We start from the raw sequence: 19,208 nt of genomic DNA, 5'->3' as shown, positions 1-19,208 counted from the left end.
CAGCGTCTGACCTCTCTTTCCGTGAAGAATTTCTTCCTAATGTCCAGCCTAAACCTGCCCTTTTGCAACTTGCAACCATTCCCCCTGGTTCTGTCCCTAATGACCTGTGAGAAGAGACCAGCACCAACCTCTCTACAACGTCCTTTCAAGTAACTGTAATCCCCCCTCAGCCTCCTCTTCGTATCTTTTTATTCATCAGCTGGTGGCTAGAGCAGTCAACATTACAGTACGCTGGGCCAACACCTTCCCCTCCTTTTCATACTACAGAAGCATCCTCAATAGATTTTTATATCTATGCACCATAAAGGAGACAGCAACACCAGATCAACTCAAAGCATGTGGTCTAATACAACCACTGCAACATTCAGATTGCTTTCAGGCTGCCAGGCTGAAAAGTACAAAACAAGCTCACAAGATTAAGACAATTCCCAACTACAGCCAAGCTATAAATATAGTACAAACTGGAAACATACGATGCTATTTTCATGGTTCTGCAACAATATCCAATTGCAGCCAGAAAAGTGGAGAAATCAGAAAGGGGGGGGGCGGGGAGGAAAAAAACAAAGGAAAAAAAAGCAGCATCCTTCACATGTTCTTTGGGCTGTGGAATATGCACATCTCCTCCTAACACGTTCCTAAAGCTACAGATGCTATGAAATTGGTAAGACGCATGAATGCAGAGGTTGAAGTGTCGAGGCTTCTGAAGCTGTTGCACGCTGTTGCAGAGTGCAGATGAAAACCAGAAAAATAACACTTGTTCTAAACAAATGCACTGGAGAAAAGTCCAGCTTAACTGTGCACTTTCTAAGGCTATGGCTTTAATTCTGTCCTTTAGCCATCCTCAACTCAGACTTCAGACAGCAGAAGGCCAAGAAATTCAGTTTCTGGCATTCATGACTAGCTTTGACAACAAAGTTGTAGAGTTTCAGGTATGCGAAGATTCCCATAACCCAAGAGGAACTCAGTGCAGGTTTTGCTAACACCAGTCATAAGATTCTGCAATCCAGGCTTTTGACTTTTATTTTCAGATCAAACTCTGCTGGTGGAAAATGTTACCGCTTCACTGCAGTCTACTGTGCCTGAAGGAGCCTTTAATCAAAACCAGCAAGAATACCTTAAATAGTTTAAAGTTTTTCCCAAAAGCTAACTTGGACTGAAACACACTGGGGAACGTCTACCAGCAGCACTCCCCTCATCCAGCCTGGACACCAGCTTCTGCCTACACAATTACTTATCGGTTTGCAACTTTAATCACAGCCTGTCTGTGAAGAAGCGATGAATTAATGATAAGCTTTGGGAAGAAGAATCCATTCCATACCCTATTTTCTTCAGCTTTAAAAGGAACTTTAAATGTAGCCACAGATATACAAACATTCCAGCTGGTTCCTATTCAGCTTGTTTATTTGAAAGAACAAGTCTCAGAATAGAAACAGTGTCTTTCTACTACACAAACTCCTCCTTGTCTAATCCTGCTGGCTAATTTAAATACAATTTCTCCCTCTGTCATTAAGCTAACTTTAGTATTAGCTTTTCATATCAATTACAAAGTAACATCAATAACTTACAATTTCTATCCACTCAGCAGCTACCTCCTGCAATTAAGTCACCTGCAAAAGCAGCTCTCCGACCCCAAATACCCACGTGGCTTAAGCCAGTTCCAAGTACTTGGCTGCACGGTCGCAGCGCGCAGGTTAACAATGACTACACTCGGCAGGGCTCATGCATGTCAGCAGCTGTTGGTAAAAGGCAAGAAGCCTGCAAACATTAATCAAAATAACATACATGTTTTCTTGAGTCTTTCAGTCTTCTATAGAACAAGGCCACTGGCAGGGAAAAATGACATACCAATACTGCCCTGTTAGATTGGAAAGTACTTAACTGATCACTGTGCAAGGAAGAGAAGATCCACTGCTTTTGAACTTTAACTGGTCACTTAAGAACACAGAAAAAGGCTGATATGTTCTTCTAACCAATTACTGTAGGTAAAACAGATTATTCCTTAAATCATGCATGAAGTTATTTACATTAGTATTTATCTGTATCTAGACATGATCTGTAAAAATAAATAAATAAATAAGATCAAAGGCATAAAAAAAGTTGGGCAACACAGGACTAATACAAAGAAATAAAACTAATGCTTTAAATCTCCACAGTGAATACAATTTCAGGCAAGTAAAACAAAGATGGGGAGGACTGATTCAAAAGCAGAAAAAAAGCCTTTATTTGTACTTAAAAATGTCCGCAGACGGCAAATACACAGAAAACTTGTTCAAGATCACACTTCTCCATTTATTGTTTTTAGCTGTTTAGGAAATCACCTTGAAGCAGATTTCACAGCTGTCTTAACTCAGTGCACACTTCTCACAAGAGCTCTAGGTGCTCTACACGGATAAGGAATAAGTCCATTTCACATATACAGTAGCAAAATAAAGTTCAGGAATGCAAACAGCTCCCGAAGGATAATCTGGTGAGAGCACTACTGAAGGCCTCCTGCACCACTGTCTCTTTGCCAGAGTTTCTTGGCACTGGCTCAGCGCTAGGAGCAGCTTCAGATTCCTCGCTGTCAGAAATTAGATCCCTAAGAAAATACTTCAGCCACATTTAAAAGAAGTGTGGCTACTATCACTGAGAAGGCACTGTGACAACTGGCTCACCAAAACTGTGGGCCATACATCAGCAAACAAATAGCAAATTCTTTTTCTACCGAAAGACAACTTTTCAGTCAGAAACTACAGGTGAGAACTTGATAGAGAAGCCGCGTCCTTAAGCCTAGCCCAACTCAGACAAAGCTTGGGGTGGGCTGGGGGAACTGTGGTGTCCTAAAGAGCCAGGCCTAAAGTGTCCTAAAGAGTCAGGCCCACAGGCCCTCAGCTGCAAGGATCTCTTCAAATTCTGTATGTCTGTGTATGCAGACAAGAAACTCTAAAGCTCCAGAGCTATTTTAAGCTTCTTCAGTTAGCCACTCATCAGACACTTGGAAAGCGCCCAAGAAAAGAAGCAGAACCTATTAATATGACTTGGAAAGACAACCCAGAATACAGAAGACTAGTCCAGAAGCGAGCTGAGTTCCAGCCCAGGAGAAGAGAATGCTCATAAGGTGATGGCCTGAAAAGAGACCAGAGAATGCAGTTGGAGCACGGCGATGGGCGCGTAGCTTTACTTGCAGCGCTGCCAGTCGCCCAGGCACACGTGTTGGCAGCACGGGAGGCTACGGCCCAACTGGAAGAGCTGGGTTTGAATCTTCAGCTGGTAGGACAGATACCCACATAATCAAACGTTCTAAATCTCAAACTTATAAGCACCTAGTCCATTTCTGGAGAAACCACACAAGATGTTTGTCTGCTAGGCAAGTATTTCTGGATTTCCTATGAATGATAAGCAAAGCATTTTTTTTTTTTAAATGCAAGAGAGTAACCACTGTGAAGCACAGTAAGTTTTTTTGACTGTGTTTGAATTAGTATATAGTTTTTCTCCAGTAGCTAACAGTGTCTATACAATGCAAAAACTGTGACATAATGCCCTGATGCCATTATATACTTTTAATCATCTTAACCATACACACAAAATCCATCTTTGGCTTTAGTCCATGCACATATTGCAACACACAAACATCTATTTCATGCTAATAAAAGAATGTTGCTAATAACTGCAGGGTATATTTTATAAATTGTTACCACTTGTATTCTACATATTTCAGTGACAGCTCAATAGAAAAAAAATATCGAAAAAAGCTCTCAGTAATACCATGGACTCTCTGGATTTGTCTTGGAGTCTTCAAGGCTTCCCTACAATTACTAAAAACAGTGTTCAAAATGCAGTCTGTCTACTTCAAAACACACCATTACGGATGGGTGGGTTTGGACTAATGTTAGGCAGCTTGGGGGAAAAAAAAATTAGAAAAATTATCTTTTGGCATAACTCCATAAACTCTGCGTTAGAGTAACAGGATGCAAAGTAAGAAGCACAGTGTTCACAAATTCCATCACAGAAAACGGATATCACTACCACACTACTTAGTAATTGATAAACAGATGCTATTGCAGCTTAGTTGCTGCCTATCCTCTTCAACGCAAGCTTTATTTATCTATGTGACTTCAGCAATAACTGTTTCAATACCTTAACAGAGATTTGGGATTTAAAATTCAATCAAACAAAACCTTTTTTCCAAGTAATTTTACTTCAGAGTAACAACTAAAATGTGACTTTAGGTACTCAAAGAGAAAATTATATTTGCATCATTAATTCTTCCTCAGAACCCTAGATAATTAACTATGTATCTTCTCAAAACGTACACATAATCTGGCAGAGATTGGAGGGAATTCAGCTAAGCGGCTAGACAGAAACATGGGGGAAAGCATACTATTCTATCCAAGGGCACCACGTTTCCAGAGGCAAAAATACAGTCAGTCTATGAATACAGGAGATTATGTGAAAGCCCAGAGTTTTAAGTTTAAGTGTCTAAAAACAGGAGCCAATGTAACTCTTTCTTTGCACCTCCAGTTCTTTTATTTACATTAAAGCCTGCACATAGCTCACTCTGACCGCATTAGCAGGCTAATGTCACTTTAATTTGCATGTTTTTTAAAATTCAAGAAAACGCCTTGTGCCAGAACAAGATAAGAAAACAAAAACCAAGTACTCACGCTGTGAATAAAGTAGTATCTGAAATTCCAAGAGGGCACAGGTAAAGAGTTGAACCACATTTTCTACTCCAAGCAATTCAAAAACTTCTTTAACTGGAAAATCAAATAATGGTAGTTCGCTGGTGCTTGGCCTCTGGCAGATAATTGGTCCATAAACACCCGAAAATTTTAACGACCTTCCTGCTGGAGGAAGAGGAACCTCATAGAGAATATTGTAGATGTAGCTTTCTAAAGGTAGAGGTGGTGGCTGAGGTGAAGTCACTGCTTGGTGAAGTTGTTCTAGGACTTTCTTACAAGCTTTCATGAAAGACATTGGAGTAATGAGACAAATACACTTTGAGACATAGAGCGTGTCTCTGCTGATGTCATAGGAGTTAAAACGCTGTAGCTTTGAAACAGAAGTGCCATTGCAGTCTCCAGTGCTGCTGCAGCTATCTTTGTCATTTGTGGGTGGAGTATGAAGAATGTCATATTCAGCATTGTGCATGTGATACAACGTCTGCATCGCACTGCAGATCTGCTTGCTAGTAACTTCCTCAAAAAACGTGAGAGAAAATCCAAATGTCCGTGAGCCATCTTCACGAGTGATAATAAAAGAGTGGAACTGAGGTTCTCTGGAATCTGCTTGTGTCTTGAAAGCAAGCCCTTTAGGCATACACAGCTACAAAAAAGGGAGGATGTGAGATAATAACCATTAAAACACACTTTTCTCTCCTCCTGCCTTCACAGAAGCATTGGTGAAAATAGGTTTCACAATCCACAGACTGCCATTGCATTTCACTTTAAATTCTATTACAATACAGTAATATGTATGTAAATCAGAAAAACTAAAGGAATATATTAAAAGTCCTGCATGCAGTTTTTATTGAAACTCATAACTATTTTGTTACCTACCTCAATGGGAATAAAATAACAAAATTCAAACTCAGACAAAGGAAGTATTTTGGTCACTAAAACTGGAAGTCTGACAGAGAAAAGTACCTTTTTCTTGTCTAAATGAAGAAACTGCACCACATTCCACAGAACAGAAAAATCATGCATAAGGAAGATTCATTAATTGACGACTAATCTAGTTCTCTAATAATTCTCTAGAATGCAGAAAAAAAAGTTGTAAAAGAATAAAAAAAACTCTCCCAGGGACTTATGGCATAAAAGTTTTAACTTAATTTCCTTTAAACAATAACCCAATCAAATGAAAAGGCCTTTTGAGCCTGCACAATTTAGATAAATCAATGATTATTTCCCATCTATGATAGACTTCACATTTTTTGTCAAAAAAAACCCACAGACAAATGTTTTCAACTGTTAAGGTAGGTTTTAGTTTTAAAAACAAAAGATATGAAGTGATACTGACCATTCCCACTGCATCCTGGTCAAAAGGGTTCCATTCAACATTCTCAGGATAGCGAGCAAGAACTTTGGATTTAAATGTGCGTCTTAGCGGAGTCTGTTCAAAGTTTTCCCCTGCAGTGAAAGAAAAATACAGAAGTAAGTATTTCATTCCCTTTTTAAGCTCAAACAAGGCCAAAAAGCAGGACATCAGTGAGGAGATGCGAGGATAAGTGAATTAAGCACACACTCCTTTTAAGAGAAACAGAAAGTGCAAGACAGTTAGTTAGCATACAACTATCAGATTGTGGATATTAGCAAGGATTAGCATTGTAACATTTCTATGTCATAAAGTATCTGTGCTTTTCTTTAAGTGTGACTATTTTGAGATACTGGTAATGACAGCAATTCTCCAAGCTACTCTTCAGACACATTGTTACTGAAGAAAAGCACAAATAGACAAGATGCAAAGGTGATGCAAGTTTAAGATATACAAGTGGCATCACTTAATTTCTTCGTCAAGGTTTAGGAAAAAAGAGTATCCGTCGTCTACTACAAGAAGTTAGCTGTGAAGAGAGAGTCTAGAAGGTTAAAAGATCAAGAACCACACAAATGCCCATGAAGACAGGGTATCAGACGAACAAGAAATTGTGCGATTTTTTTCCCCACGCTTTTTCCTTTACCTTCTGTTGCACTTGAAATGAAACGGCTGGCACCATCTCGGGCTTTAGAGGCCTGTATATACTGGCATAAAGCTATATAACAAATAAAAACAACACTGCATTATAAACTTCGTACTGTCGACTAATTACTTAGCTAACACATACCAGTAAAAATACACAAGTATTCTACACAGAATTAGCATGCATAATAAATAGTCTACACTTCTAATATGCTTTTTATAGATATACAACTATAAAAATTTCTCATTTCAGGTATGTACTTCTCGAAGGAGATGATTGCTATGTAACAGAAGCTCATAGTTCCTGCATGTGCAGCCAGAACACCGATGCAGCAACAGCAATCAGATGCTTGTTAAGTTTTACATGTTAAACTATAAAATACTCCCAAAGAGCAGATGATGAAACTCACCCCAAGGACAAGACCATATCAAGACCTTTAGCACTACATGAATGGTCTAACTTTTCACAGATACTATCCACACACTAGACTGGCCAATGCAGTCTTCTTTATAAGCTCTCATATTTCCTCTAGAGAATGACTGTTCAGTGTGACAGCACAGAACTTTCTGCAGTAAATCTTCTGAATAAGCGTAGTTGCTTTTTTAAAAAATATCTGTACAACTGCGTTCCTTAAAATAAGCATAGTTATTTTACTAGAATGTAATTATCTAAATAAGCATGCAGCTGTTCACAGCTGCACTAACAATCAGGCACAATTGCATGAAATCATACATTTTATTTAAATTAAACTATTTCAGCAACACCTGCAAAAGAGAAAACACACTTCAACTCGTCCCTTGTTTTCTTACATGCAGCAATTACGTGGCAATGCAAATTGATTTCAGAATCGGTTGAGTTTTTTCTGTATTTTTCTAGTAATATTTAAAGTTCCATTTCTGAGTCAACTTAGAATCTTTATTTCATACATTTATTTCCATAAAGTAGCCACACACAGAGATAGTTACAACACTGCCTACAGACAACAAAGAACCTAACAAACACATTACACCAAATAAAACTCTGTTCCCATGGAATGCTTAAGAAGTCCTTTGACAGCTGAGCAGTCATATAACTCTGAATTTTGTTTAAACTAAGTCTTAAATATTACTTCAATTGGGCAACTTATCCTGAATCAGGACCTAGGACAGGTCTCAAAATAGTCACTTCTATTTCGCTAATCCTCTGGTTTTTAGCACTGAAATTAAAGGAGAGATTGTTTTTCCTGTTTGTCTGAAAAAACAGTGGCTCAGATGATTTTCATTCAAAACCACTCAGCTACATTATTTATCACTTTGTTCAGTAATATCATTGTTCAGGAGGAAAAAAAAAGCCTATTTGAGGAAATCTGAACTATATTTACAGAGAGGAACAGTTAGGACAAAACAGAATACAACTTGACTGAAATACAGTCATCTTGGGGAAGAGCAGAGTCAATGACAGAAAACGTAACGTCACTTCCACAAGAGCTAAAACTAATCTTAAAAGAGGAAAATAAACATCTGAAGAAATTTCCAGTCTCCCAAAATAGAGTTCTCTACAAAGAGGTTTTAAAAATAACTCAGGAGATTTAACACACCTACTATTTTCTATATTTACATCTGTGGAGATGATGTAATGTCAACTGTTAGGTAACTGACAAAAAAACTCGACATTTCCTGAGCTATTGTGTTCCTGGTTTGGTTTCTTTTTTTCCTGCCACATGCATATAAAGGAGAAAAGATCTGAAGGCCAAATTTCTCCTGAACTTGGAAACCACACACCACAATCACAGAGTTCAGTTATGTGCAAGGTCATGCATATTTTGGAAATAAAAACTGTGACTTCAAAACCCTTTCATTAAGATGATTAATATTGCGAAATACATGCTGTTGCTCTTCCCTTCTGATAAAAAATAGACAAAATGAAACCAAATTTTTAGACCTGAAGTATGTCTATAATTTAATGGAAATACTGAAATTGATTTCTGAAAACCCAGGGAGTCCCGATCCGGGCAGAAACATAAGGCAACGCTTACACACCTTCCTCTAATTCATCAAACAATTCAGCTGTTGTGCAAACACTGCTCTTGCCAGCGTGCCTCCATATTACTTTTCTAGAGCCACCCTTCTGCATTTTCAGGGCAGCACAGTCTTCCATCTTTAGCCATCCCTTCTTGTTAGAACTTTCATGCTTGTAGTACAGTAAGTGATAGCTCACCAATGATAGCTCACCAACAGCATCTGGGAATTTCAACCCAAGGAACAGAAAAGTGATGTGCCACTCCAGGACACTGCCCACCAAGATTGTGGCTTGGACCAGCTCTTCTTCTGCCCAGAGAAGCTGTGGATACCCCCTCCCTGGAAGCACTGAAGGCTGGATGGGGCTTTGGGCCACCTGGTCTAGCGTAAGGTGTCCCTGCCCATGGCAGGGGGTTGGAATGAGTTGATCTTTAACAGTCCTTTCAATCCAAACCACTCTACAAGTGGCTTACAGCCGTCTCAGATAAGAGTTACTCTCAGTACTGATTGGATTAAGTCTTGCATAAAGAGGCAGTTAATTCTCCAACCACTCCCTCTCACATCTCTTCAGTAAACTGCACTCGAAGGACTGTATTCCATGCATAAAAGAAACTACAAACCTGCTCAAGATGACCCAAAGAGATGACACATGTAGTTAAACCGAGCCCCTTTCCACAGCTGCATTGAAGCTCCCACAGTCATCTGGAGCAGCGTATGGAACTGTAAAGCCCGACGAACTTCAACTTCTAACGTTATTTATACCACCTTAGACGATGCTGGCCTACGTGTCTGCAGTTTGGACTTCCTAATTCCAACTACATGAAGAACAGTTAATGCATGCACTCCAAGTGTCCTACACTTGAACCAGTAACTACACCTCATTTTATTATTACCTTACCGAGTCACCTAACACTGAACACAAGCCACAGCACAACACAGACTTGCAGTGTGCATGCTGGCAATCCCTCTGGCTCTCATTTTTATGCTCCTCCCTGCTCTTACCTGTATTACTTTTCTTGCTGCTCAACCTGGGAGCAGAAGACAGGTGTATCCGTGTCTTCGTCTGATGCAAATTAGACATACAAACTCAGAGATACTACACGGAGTTTCCAACCTGTGCAGGACGGCATAGCTTTGGAAGTATCTGCACGAAACTATACATACCATTGACCTCACTTTTATGCAAGATTATGCAGAGGAAAGAAAAAAAAGTCGCAGAAACCAGAATGAACTAAAGCATTCTATAATTCTGTCACCTGCCAAACCCTATCTACCAAGCTTTCCTCAGCCTTGAGAGGGAATAAAAAGACTGAATTCCAGAGGTCTAATTTTAGCTCCTTCCTGATTTACCCCGAGAAAAATCTGATTCATTGCCTTCCATATTCCCCTTCAGGAAGAAAAAAAAAAAATCCCAATACAGCAATAAGAAAAACCATTATGTTATACAACTTGCAGTTTCAACTACTTATGACTTCCCTCTAATACATAAATAATTACAAGTTTAAATTGTGCATTTACTGTAAGTGAAAAAGATGAAAATTTGAATTCTTAACAAAACAAAATAGGAAGACAAGACCTTTTTAAAGGACTGGAAATTCAGACTTAAAATCCTACCACCACAGACACACACCTCTTACTCCACTCGCTTCTTTTTTTTGGCTATGCCATTTCTAAAGTTCTGTTCAAAACCCTAAGCATGAGGGAGTGCAATTTATGGCTGCTGACACTATTCTTAGCTGCATATAACCATGTTACGTAGTAACATATTTCCTGCAAAACCTTCACATGTAATCACGAAATAAACCAGACCTGTACTGAAACCTCCTAACACATGCATAGTAAATTCAAGCTATGTCTGCCAATCACACACATCCTCTCAGGTAGCTTATAGCAGCAGAAGCAACACAAATCTCAATGGGTAGCTTGCAAATTTCTAATGCAAATTCCCAGGAAAACTTCTACATGATTGTAACAATTCAATTTTCCCTTCTGAGCAGTTTGTTTCTTTGCAAGTACGCTTCTAACACTGGATATTTTCTCTCTTCAATACATGAATCAATCATTCTCTGTAACCAACACCCTGCCATGAAAAGTTTCCACTCACGCAGTAAAGTTCTACCTAGTACAGAACAGTACCGTGTGGCTTAAGTTGTCCTTAATTAGAAAGGGCAAACTTGACTTAAAAAAGTCCTGGATACTTTGCAAACAAAATTTATTAAAACTAAATCACAGCCATTATGCTGTCAATTCATTGTTTGGGTTTAGTTTTTAAAGAGTGACTACAGTGCTGCAAATCTAAAAATTATGCAGGACTACAAACAGTACAGGAACTCCTCCCTGCATACTAGCTAGAAAAGAGTCTTCGAGTAGCTATTTCAGAGACAGTCTAGCTCAATTTTTCCTCTACGACAATAAAGAAAAAGTGAGAAGCTAACCAAGTCACCAGAAAAAGTGTCTGATGAAATAACTAAACGGTCACACAACACTGATTTTAAAGAATTGTTTATACTGCCACCTTCATTTGTTCATCTGCTCAAAATAATAACAAAACAAAGACATCCAGAAAGTTCTACTGATTCTGATTAAGCAGTTTGTTAGTTTTACCCTGCCAAGCAGTTTCTTTCTTTAAAATCTTGTGATACAGCCTGTTATTAATTTAATTCAGTCAGTCCTGGTGTACATTTGTGGTATACATAGCATCTTCAAATAAAAAATTACATAGCATGCAAACAAAACACTAACTTTATATTCTCCACCTAAAGACACTCTTACAGGAGTCTTTTGGCACACAGAGGCTGTACATGCAATCCCTGCTGCCATTAAAATGAATGTTAATATCCTAATAATTAGCCAAAGTTTATTTTAAAAACAAAACAGTAAATTTCTCTGATTTCTTGTTTAAAAAATACTAAACCATATATAACTGAAAAAAAACCCAAGCACCTCTATAATGTAGGAAACCAACATTCAAAGTTTGGCAAACTCAAGTGAGAAATTCATTAAACAAGAATTCTTGGAATAAAAAGCACTATTCAAGAAAAGCTGCAGCTGCCAAATCTGCAAGCAAACAGTCACCCCATCAATGGACAAATGCCTTCAGATTATGACTTGTTTCCTTCCTTCCAGTTCCTCCTTCTTAAGCAGAACTGCACGTATTTCTCATTCGAGAGGACTCCCTTGCCCAGCAAATCTCTTCCTCAGAAACACACAAAAAAGAATCCTTCCTTTTTATCCTGAAATACATAAACCCTCTGTCCTGCACGTCTGTCCCCTCTTGCCTCTGTCGGCAAGACCTCCTGGCATAGGCGCAAGCTGAGGTGGTAGTTAGACCAGTTAATTTGTTACTGGAATTGGGGCTTGAACAGTTTTTCAAGTGTTTTAAAGGTTATCCGTACGAGAAAATCTTCAGGATCACTTTCACTTACTGCAGCACTGCTGTTCAGCAACTGGAATCAGAGGCTTCAGTCACTGCCCCTAAGGAATGTGATGTTTCGTTCACCGCCTACAGCCTCCTACAGCCTCCGTCATTCCACTGGATTTGTGCCAGATTTTCACACCTGACACTTCCTCTAAGTAACTTCTTTATGCAAGTTACTGCTCCACTTTCCCCTTTCTGCTTTCTAAAACAAAGTTGCAAATATGTGTTATGGACACCCTGCCCTCTCCTTCGGTATCTATCTTAAGTGCAAGTGCACTCCATGCGGGGCAGACCGCCATCCTTCATCTGCAAAAGGTGAAAAGCTTTCTTCAGAAGAAGTAGAGAGAAGATGAAGAAAATAACCAGAAAGGCTCAAATTTTTACTAATTTTTTTTGGGGGGGCCTGTTTGCCATCTAGGGAACCCGAACTTGCTGGTAACAATCCCTTATCCTATGAGAACACATTCCTTTCAGCACACAGTTTGAACAATACAATTCTTCCCACTGCAGTCACTAAAAGGTGAGAAGGACAAAGAGGCAAGTTAACTGCAACCTGTCAACTGTAAAAGATCCTGTTGTTTTCTCATTTTCTTTTGCTCTCCAGAATTCAAGGATTGTAACATCTCAAGAATTGTAACACGAAGAACCTCACTGTGAACTGAAATAAAAAACAAGAGTTTATTTCACTAACTGGATATTTAGTGTAAATTCTACTGGATACAAATAATCTCTTGATCATCCATTGCTTCAGTAGCATAAATTCTTCCAAGCCCACTGTGGCATATGAAAATTTAAGAGTTAACAGATACCCATTCATCATTTAAGTTTCCGCATTCATCTAGCTGATAACAAAACGTATCGCCATGCACACTCTGGAATAGTTTCAAATGCTGCAACAATGAATTTAAAGCACCACAGAAAACCAGCCAAGACCATCTGCAATCTGTGACTGTAAGGTCAGGAAACCAAAAGCTTTTGTTTTTGTTTTTCTGGTACTGTTTCAATGCAGGCGGGAAGACATGGGACAGGGAAGTGGCAGAGGAAACCATCAAGAATCTAAGGTATCTTTTTAAAAAACAAACAAGAAAAACCCCTCAAAAGTCCCCAGCATCTTTAAGAGCATCCTAAACCTTTTTTTTTTCCTTTTTTAATGCTATTTTGCATGTAACACAGGAAGGCAGATGGACACAATGTATTTTAATCAAGACTGCCTGGCATAATTTTCAAGGAAATGTTCTTAAACACAGAACAGTTTTATTAAACTACTTTGCTGCTTTGCCCACAGCAAAAAGACTTACAGAAAGATATTTAGGTCTGTTTCCAACTAAACAACAGAAACACCATGCAAAATTACAATGACAGGCGTGTTCTCAGCCACAGGGGTTAGTGAGGGGCATTTTCATTACACAATAGATCTGAAATAGATGCAACAGAAGACACTAAGTGAGGAAAAGGGTGGCTTATCTTCAGAATAGAACACAATTCTTTTACATGTACTAGAAATACAAAACAAAAGTGAAGTCAAGCTTATTTTAAGCATATTTAATATAGAAATCAGCTGGGTTTATGCCCATCTAAGACTGGCAGACCCAATGTGGCTGCTTCAGGAAAGCCTGAGCGAACAGCAGCACAGATGATCTCAGGCAACCCTCCTGAACCACTGCAGGTCTCCCTTTACAGCGACATGTCCCATCCAGTTAAATGTCCCCACTTTTCCTGCTCCCATTACCCCCCACCTCCAGTTCTGAGGACTAATGGAAATACATCTATGAAAAAGCACAAGGACAAGTGTTATTGAAAACAAAAATTCAAAGATCTGATTAGAACAGGGAAAATGAACTCCAGTACTTTTATTTAGGCTTAAAAAAATCTTAAAACACAAGTCACAGGCTCAAGTTAACCACTTAGAACTGCATATCATCCCTTCGTTCAAAGTCATAAACGAAGACGACGGCTTGTCGTTTCCTAGAACCGAGATTATGGGTTAAATCCTCTCCCTGGTCAGGCTTGAGGAAAGCAAAGCCTTATGTTGTATCTAGTTTTAACTGTGGAAGACTTTACATGAAGGAAACATTAAAAAAAAACAACAAAAAACCACATACACAATTAAAAACCAAATATCACCCATCCATAAACACACCAATACTTCCCAGAGCACACTTTGTTACCCACACATAATAGATTTGGGACTATTGTGGAATGACTTATCAAAAGAACACTCGATTCACCTCACTCAGTGGTTACGTCCAGATTCCTTCATTTTTTGAGCCAAGCTCAGGCCCTGTTGATAAGGCCTCCCCTGTGAAATGGCACCCATTCTCAAGGCTGCTAGTTACTCCACGGGTCCTGAGCACGCTTCCAGGGGACACATGAACACTGCGACGTTAAAGCAACCGCACAGAGCAGAAGTAACTTGTGTTCTCTGCATCGCAAACCACTGAGAGGTCAGGCCAGCGCTCTGCAGATCACTCACAGGGAGGTCAGTCTGAAGAACTGTGAAGCTGTGCTTCAGGGCACCTACGTCAACTTAATCAATGCCTGTGCATTACCGACCTCTTTCCTCACTCCAAGTCCTGGGGTTCCCGAGAACCTGCTACACTCAATGACACCCTACAGGCCTCACTAGTCCTCATGTAAGGGAAGGACGCAGGAGCACAAGACCGCAGTAAAGACAGGGAAATGGAGACCACAACATCCTACAGTTAAATTGGCCTGGGCTGCCATGAAACCTGATCATACAAGTAAAAACAAAACAAAAAAAACAAAAAAGGCAATACTCTGCACTTCTACAGGACAGTTTGGAACTAAAATTCTCTTGCCCATCAGACTGTAAGCAAAGTAGCATTTTCCTGGAAAAACTAAGAGACAAGCCTTGAGCAGAAGCACTCAAAGTAAATTCTTCATCATCCATCACTTTGTGTTATGATACTTGATAATTTCTTTGCGCAATAATATTTTAAGCCTCCCAGGGTTAATATACCAGTATGCTGCAAACTTGACTACAAACAACAAATGTGAAAGGGCTGTCAAGAAATTCAGAGAGAATAATTACTGCACAACATGCAACAGTAAGAAATTGCTTCTGACACTGTCACTTTATGTGCATTTTTTCTGCTACATGACCCCTGCAGGTCAGAGGGAATTCAAAAGATAAGTATGAGAAGTCATTACCAAGAATACTCAAGTAGGACACCACTAAGTCAAAAGGCAGATAAAAACAGTTGCAGTGTTTTGTAACTAGAGGATCAATAATTTGAAGGGGAAAAAAAGTGGTTTACTAAAAGGGGAAAAAATTGGTTTACTATTTAAAAATTTCAGTATTTTCCAAATAATTCATTTAAGGTGTTCTCGTCGTGTACTCTCTGTCTTGCAAAACAACCTGCGAAGATAACAAAACAACACAAAAAAATCCAAAGGAAAAAAAAGTCAAATTAATCCATCTTTGAATGCCTTGATTTAATAACGTAACATTTCCATGGCTTTATTAAAAGGCTTCAAAAAACAGAATTGTAAACTTTAATTCTTCAGACACTGTTTCAGCATCTTCAGTCTACTCTCAAATCAAGAGCCTGTAATCTTTCTCCTCCCCCACACCTTACCCAAGAGCCTTCCAAATAAGCTGAATTTTTAACTGAATACTGAAGAGTGGAAGAATTAAGAGTTTTGGGAGTTTTGAGGGGATGAGTCTGTAAAGCACACAGCTCAGTTTAGCCTAAAATACAACTATGATAATCACAAAATAGGCATTATAGAAACACCACGCAATAAACCGTAGCTTCAAACGTAGTTCAACCAAGTACAGCTGCTTCCCACTTACATCAGCTCTCCCATTCTTTATTCTACATATCAGCTACCCTAGCACGTCTGCCTCAGTTCCCAAAGAGACAAAAGATCTTTTTGGCACTCAAACATGGCAAACAGCTCCAGCTTCTTGGGAAAAGATAGAGGGGGTAGGGAGGAGTGAAATAAACTATTATCTGGATTAAAATGTTTCACATGTGCCAATGTAAGTCCAGCCAAAAGTTGTTGCTATCTACTGCCTGTCCACAGTGACCTGTGTGAAAACAGTGTGTGGTCTCAGCCTGGGTGCTGCTGGAGAGCCCCCCGCAGAGTTAACACCTTGGTTAGCAACGCTGGAGAAGCAAGGAAACTGAAAAACCTGCCTTTCAGTCTCAGAATGAATCCCCAAGGGAAGAGGCACACCATTAGGGAGCTGTGGGCAGCCTGCAACAATACCATCCAGATTAGGGACAAAGAGAGAAAAATAGGAAAAAAATCTAAACAGAACAAAACAAATCAACAACAACAAAAAAAACCCTACCAAAATCAAAACCCCAAAATCACAGGACACTTGCCTTTGGAAAAATCAAGCAATGGATACCACTAATGCCATTCACTTCTGCAGCAACTGTTGGTACTACTACCAGTACAAAAACTCCAACAGTTCCATACAGTGCAAGTATTTCCACCATCATTCAGATCACATCTAACTCAACAGATAAAGGACTCCAACATGAGATGAGGCACGACATTCATTCCCTTTACCTTTCCAAAGTACAGTCAGACAACCCAAGCCCTGCACTCCTCAGTACGAGACAGACATGGACATGGCGGAGGGAGTCCAGTGAAGGGCCACAAAGACAATTTAAGGGTCTGCAGCATCTCTCATATGAGGAAAGGCTTAAGAGAGCTGGCAGAGCTTAAGCTTGATACACTGTTGGGGTTTTTGTTTGTTTGTTTTGTTTTACCACCACCTAGTAATTTTTTTTGTATCTGCTTTAACAGGTCACCCAGTGGGAACATGATTATCAGAACAAGAAAGGATGTCCAGATGACCAGATCACTTGGATTTAGGGATAAAAAGCCCCTAGCAATAGAGTGCGTGCTATCTTTAACCCATGCTAACTACCAAGTCCTATACACAGTATTTCTCACTATATTAAAAGAAAGCAAACATATATATACACACATACACACACACCGCAACCAATCAGCCAACTTCTTAAGGAAGAAGTGTTACAGCTGTGTTATTTAGTAAGCTTCTAACTTACAAAGGAAAAACACTATCAGGGGTGTCTCTTCAAGAGAAGTAACTAGACTGAGCATCAATTCATGATTTTATGTTTCATTTATAAGGCTGCAGAAAATGCTGCATCATCAATATTATGGCCGAATACCTGAAACACAGTTTCATTAGCTCGGCGAGAACAAAGTCTGCCGACAGCATCCCTGGAGGCCCCTGCAGCGGCCGCCCGTTCCCTGCGGCGGTGGGGTGGCGATGACATCATGCTCCGCCCGGCCACCCCTGACGCAGCCGAGCCCCGTTGTGTCCCGCTTCGCTGGCTGGAGAAGGAGCCGGCTCCCCACCCCGGCACCCACCGGCTGCGGCTGAAGGGCCGGCACCTCTCCTCCGACAACGGACGCTTACAGAGCAAATTGGTTCAACAGTACAAGGATTCAGCACCTATTTTTTAGCGCAGAAATAAGAAGGAGGGGAAAAAACCCACAAACCCGTGAACAATAACCCTTTCATTCAACCAAGAAAGCCTTCCAGGAAACACAAAGTGTTTCAAAGCTTTAACAAAAACCTGATGAAATCAACAGAGGCCCTTTCCATTTATATCCGTGGGCACCGGAGGAGGCTATAGCCTAAGACACAATTTGAAAGCATTATCCGTCACATGACCATGCATTATTAATAACACAACAAACTCAAGAAAATGCACTGGAATTCCAGCCAGCTCATATGCCGTGAAGTTATCGTAAATTCATCCTTCTGACCCTTGTTTCCCTTCCCCTCTTTGTTAAAATCCTTTTCTCATGCAAAAATCAGTCTCCCCATATATACTAAAATCTATTCCCTCCCCCTAAAAACTCACACCTTGTCATAAGCAACACCACTACTGTATCATGGTGGAACAGCAGAGCCCAAGATGTATTACATGGTACAGTTTTACATACTACAGATGTAGTCCTTGACCAGGAAAGCAAAAACAGAAAGAACATCATGCTCCAGCTTTCAGGCCTGGGCACTCGGAGTATTTTTTAAAAGGTCCTAATGTCTTCCACTGGTTTAAAGTAATACACTGCTGTTTTAAATTTAATTATGTGAGGAGAGTTATTCATGATGCTATCGAGAGCAGGGAGTATTACTGAATGTGCCTTGCACTACGTTACACAAACAGATACACAGTAAATGAATAACGAAATTAACATCAGAAAATGTTTTCAATCCAGAAACTTTGTTCACTTGTGATTTAATTAAGAAAAATCTGTGGAACCTCACAAATCCTTCAATTAAATTGTACTGTATTTTGTTCTCTTGGATTTCTTAAATTAAATTGATTAGGTAATTTAAAGTGCCATCATAGAGCAGATCATTATGCTGTATTCACTCTTCAAGTCTCCAACTGTAGTCTACAGTTATTTTAATATCAGATAAACATGAATTGTTTTAGGGTAAGGTACTGCTCAGCTTGAGGGGCATATGAGGTTTTGTCCAAAGTCATGAAAAAAGAAAGAAAGTTTCCATCACAGTTAAAGTTTAGTAGAGTTCAAAGTAAGAAGTCAGGTCTAATAACACATTTCACTCTATAAGAAACAAGTGTTCATTTAGCATGTGTGTGGGTTTAAATATAATGATCTGAAGCAATCTTCAGGACATCTTATAAAAGCAAGCTAATTAATTAAAAAAATACAGAAAGAACATTTCATTGGCCAAGTTCTGGGCCCAAGTACACAAAATCAATATGGATGTTAGGTCAGGCTTTCTCCACTGCATTCCTATATTCTGAACAGTTAAAGATGCTAAGCAACTACCTAATTTAGCTGAAGCCAGGACAGTAAAGCTAAAGCTGTAAAAAAAACTGTTGGCAAAACCAATTTTTATAATTTTAACCTTTAAACCACAGGTTTGACACAGCGTTGCGGGACAGATTGCTATGGTTTAGCTGTATATTTGGTGCGAACACTCTCGTCTAACAGAGTAATTACTTAAACCAATTTCTTCTTAGATACTGCTGGAAGACAGTTTCATGCCATGGTACCACAAAACGTAACACAGGACAAGCAAAAAGCGTTTTGCTTTCTCTCCAAAATCTGATTAATTAAGATTAGGGGTCTCAAAACGTCCCAGAGC

General features: G+C 39.5%; 1 protein-coding gene across 1 annotated transcript in view; it reads right to left on the bottom strand.

Annotated features, from left to right (window-relative positions):
• The window catches only part of DENND5A (DENN/MADD domain containing 5A), a 50,827-nt gene extending 33,469 nt beyond the window's left edge, over positions 1-17,358 (bottom strand). Inside the window, exons 1-5 of the mRNA XM_009870981.1 lie at positions 17,248-17,358; positions 9,655-9,715; positions 6,656-6,727; positions 5,998-6,107; positions 4,644-5,304 (exon numbers count right to left, since the gene is read on the bottom strand). Coding sequence (XP_009869283.1) covers positions 4,644-5,304; positions 5,998-6,107; positions 6,656-6,727; positions 9,655-9,715; positions 17,248-17,358 — 1,015 coding nt within the window. The remainder of the gene's footprint in view (positions 1-4,643; positions 5,305-5,997; positions 6,108-6,655; positions 6,728-9,654; positions 9,716-17,247) is intronic.
• Positions 17,359-19,208: the final 1,850 nt, after the last annotated feature.

Source organism: Apaloderma vittatum, unplaced genomic scaffold (genome assembly GCF_000703405.1).
Source record: "Apaloderma vittatum isolate BGI_N311 unplaced genomic scaffold, ASM70340v1 scaffold20550, whole genome shotgun sequence".
NCBI classification, from domain to species: Eukaryota; Metazoa; Chordata; class Aves; order Trogoniformes; family Trogonidae; genus Apaloderma; species Apaloderma vittatum.
This window is presented reverse-complemented; position numbering and strand designations above follow the sequence as displayed.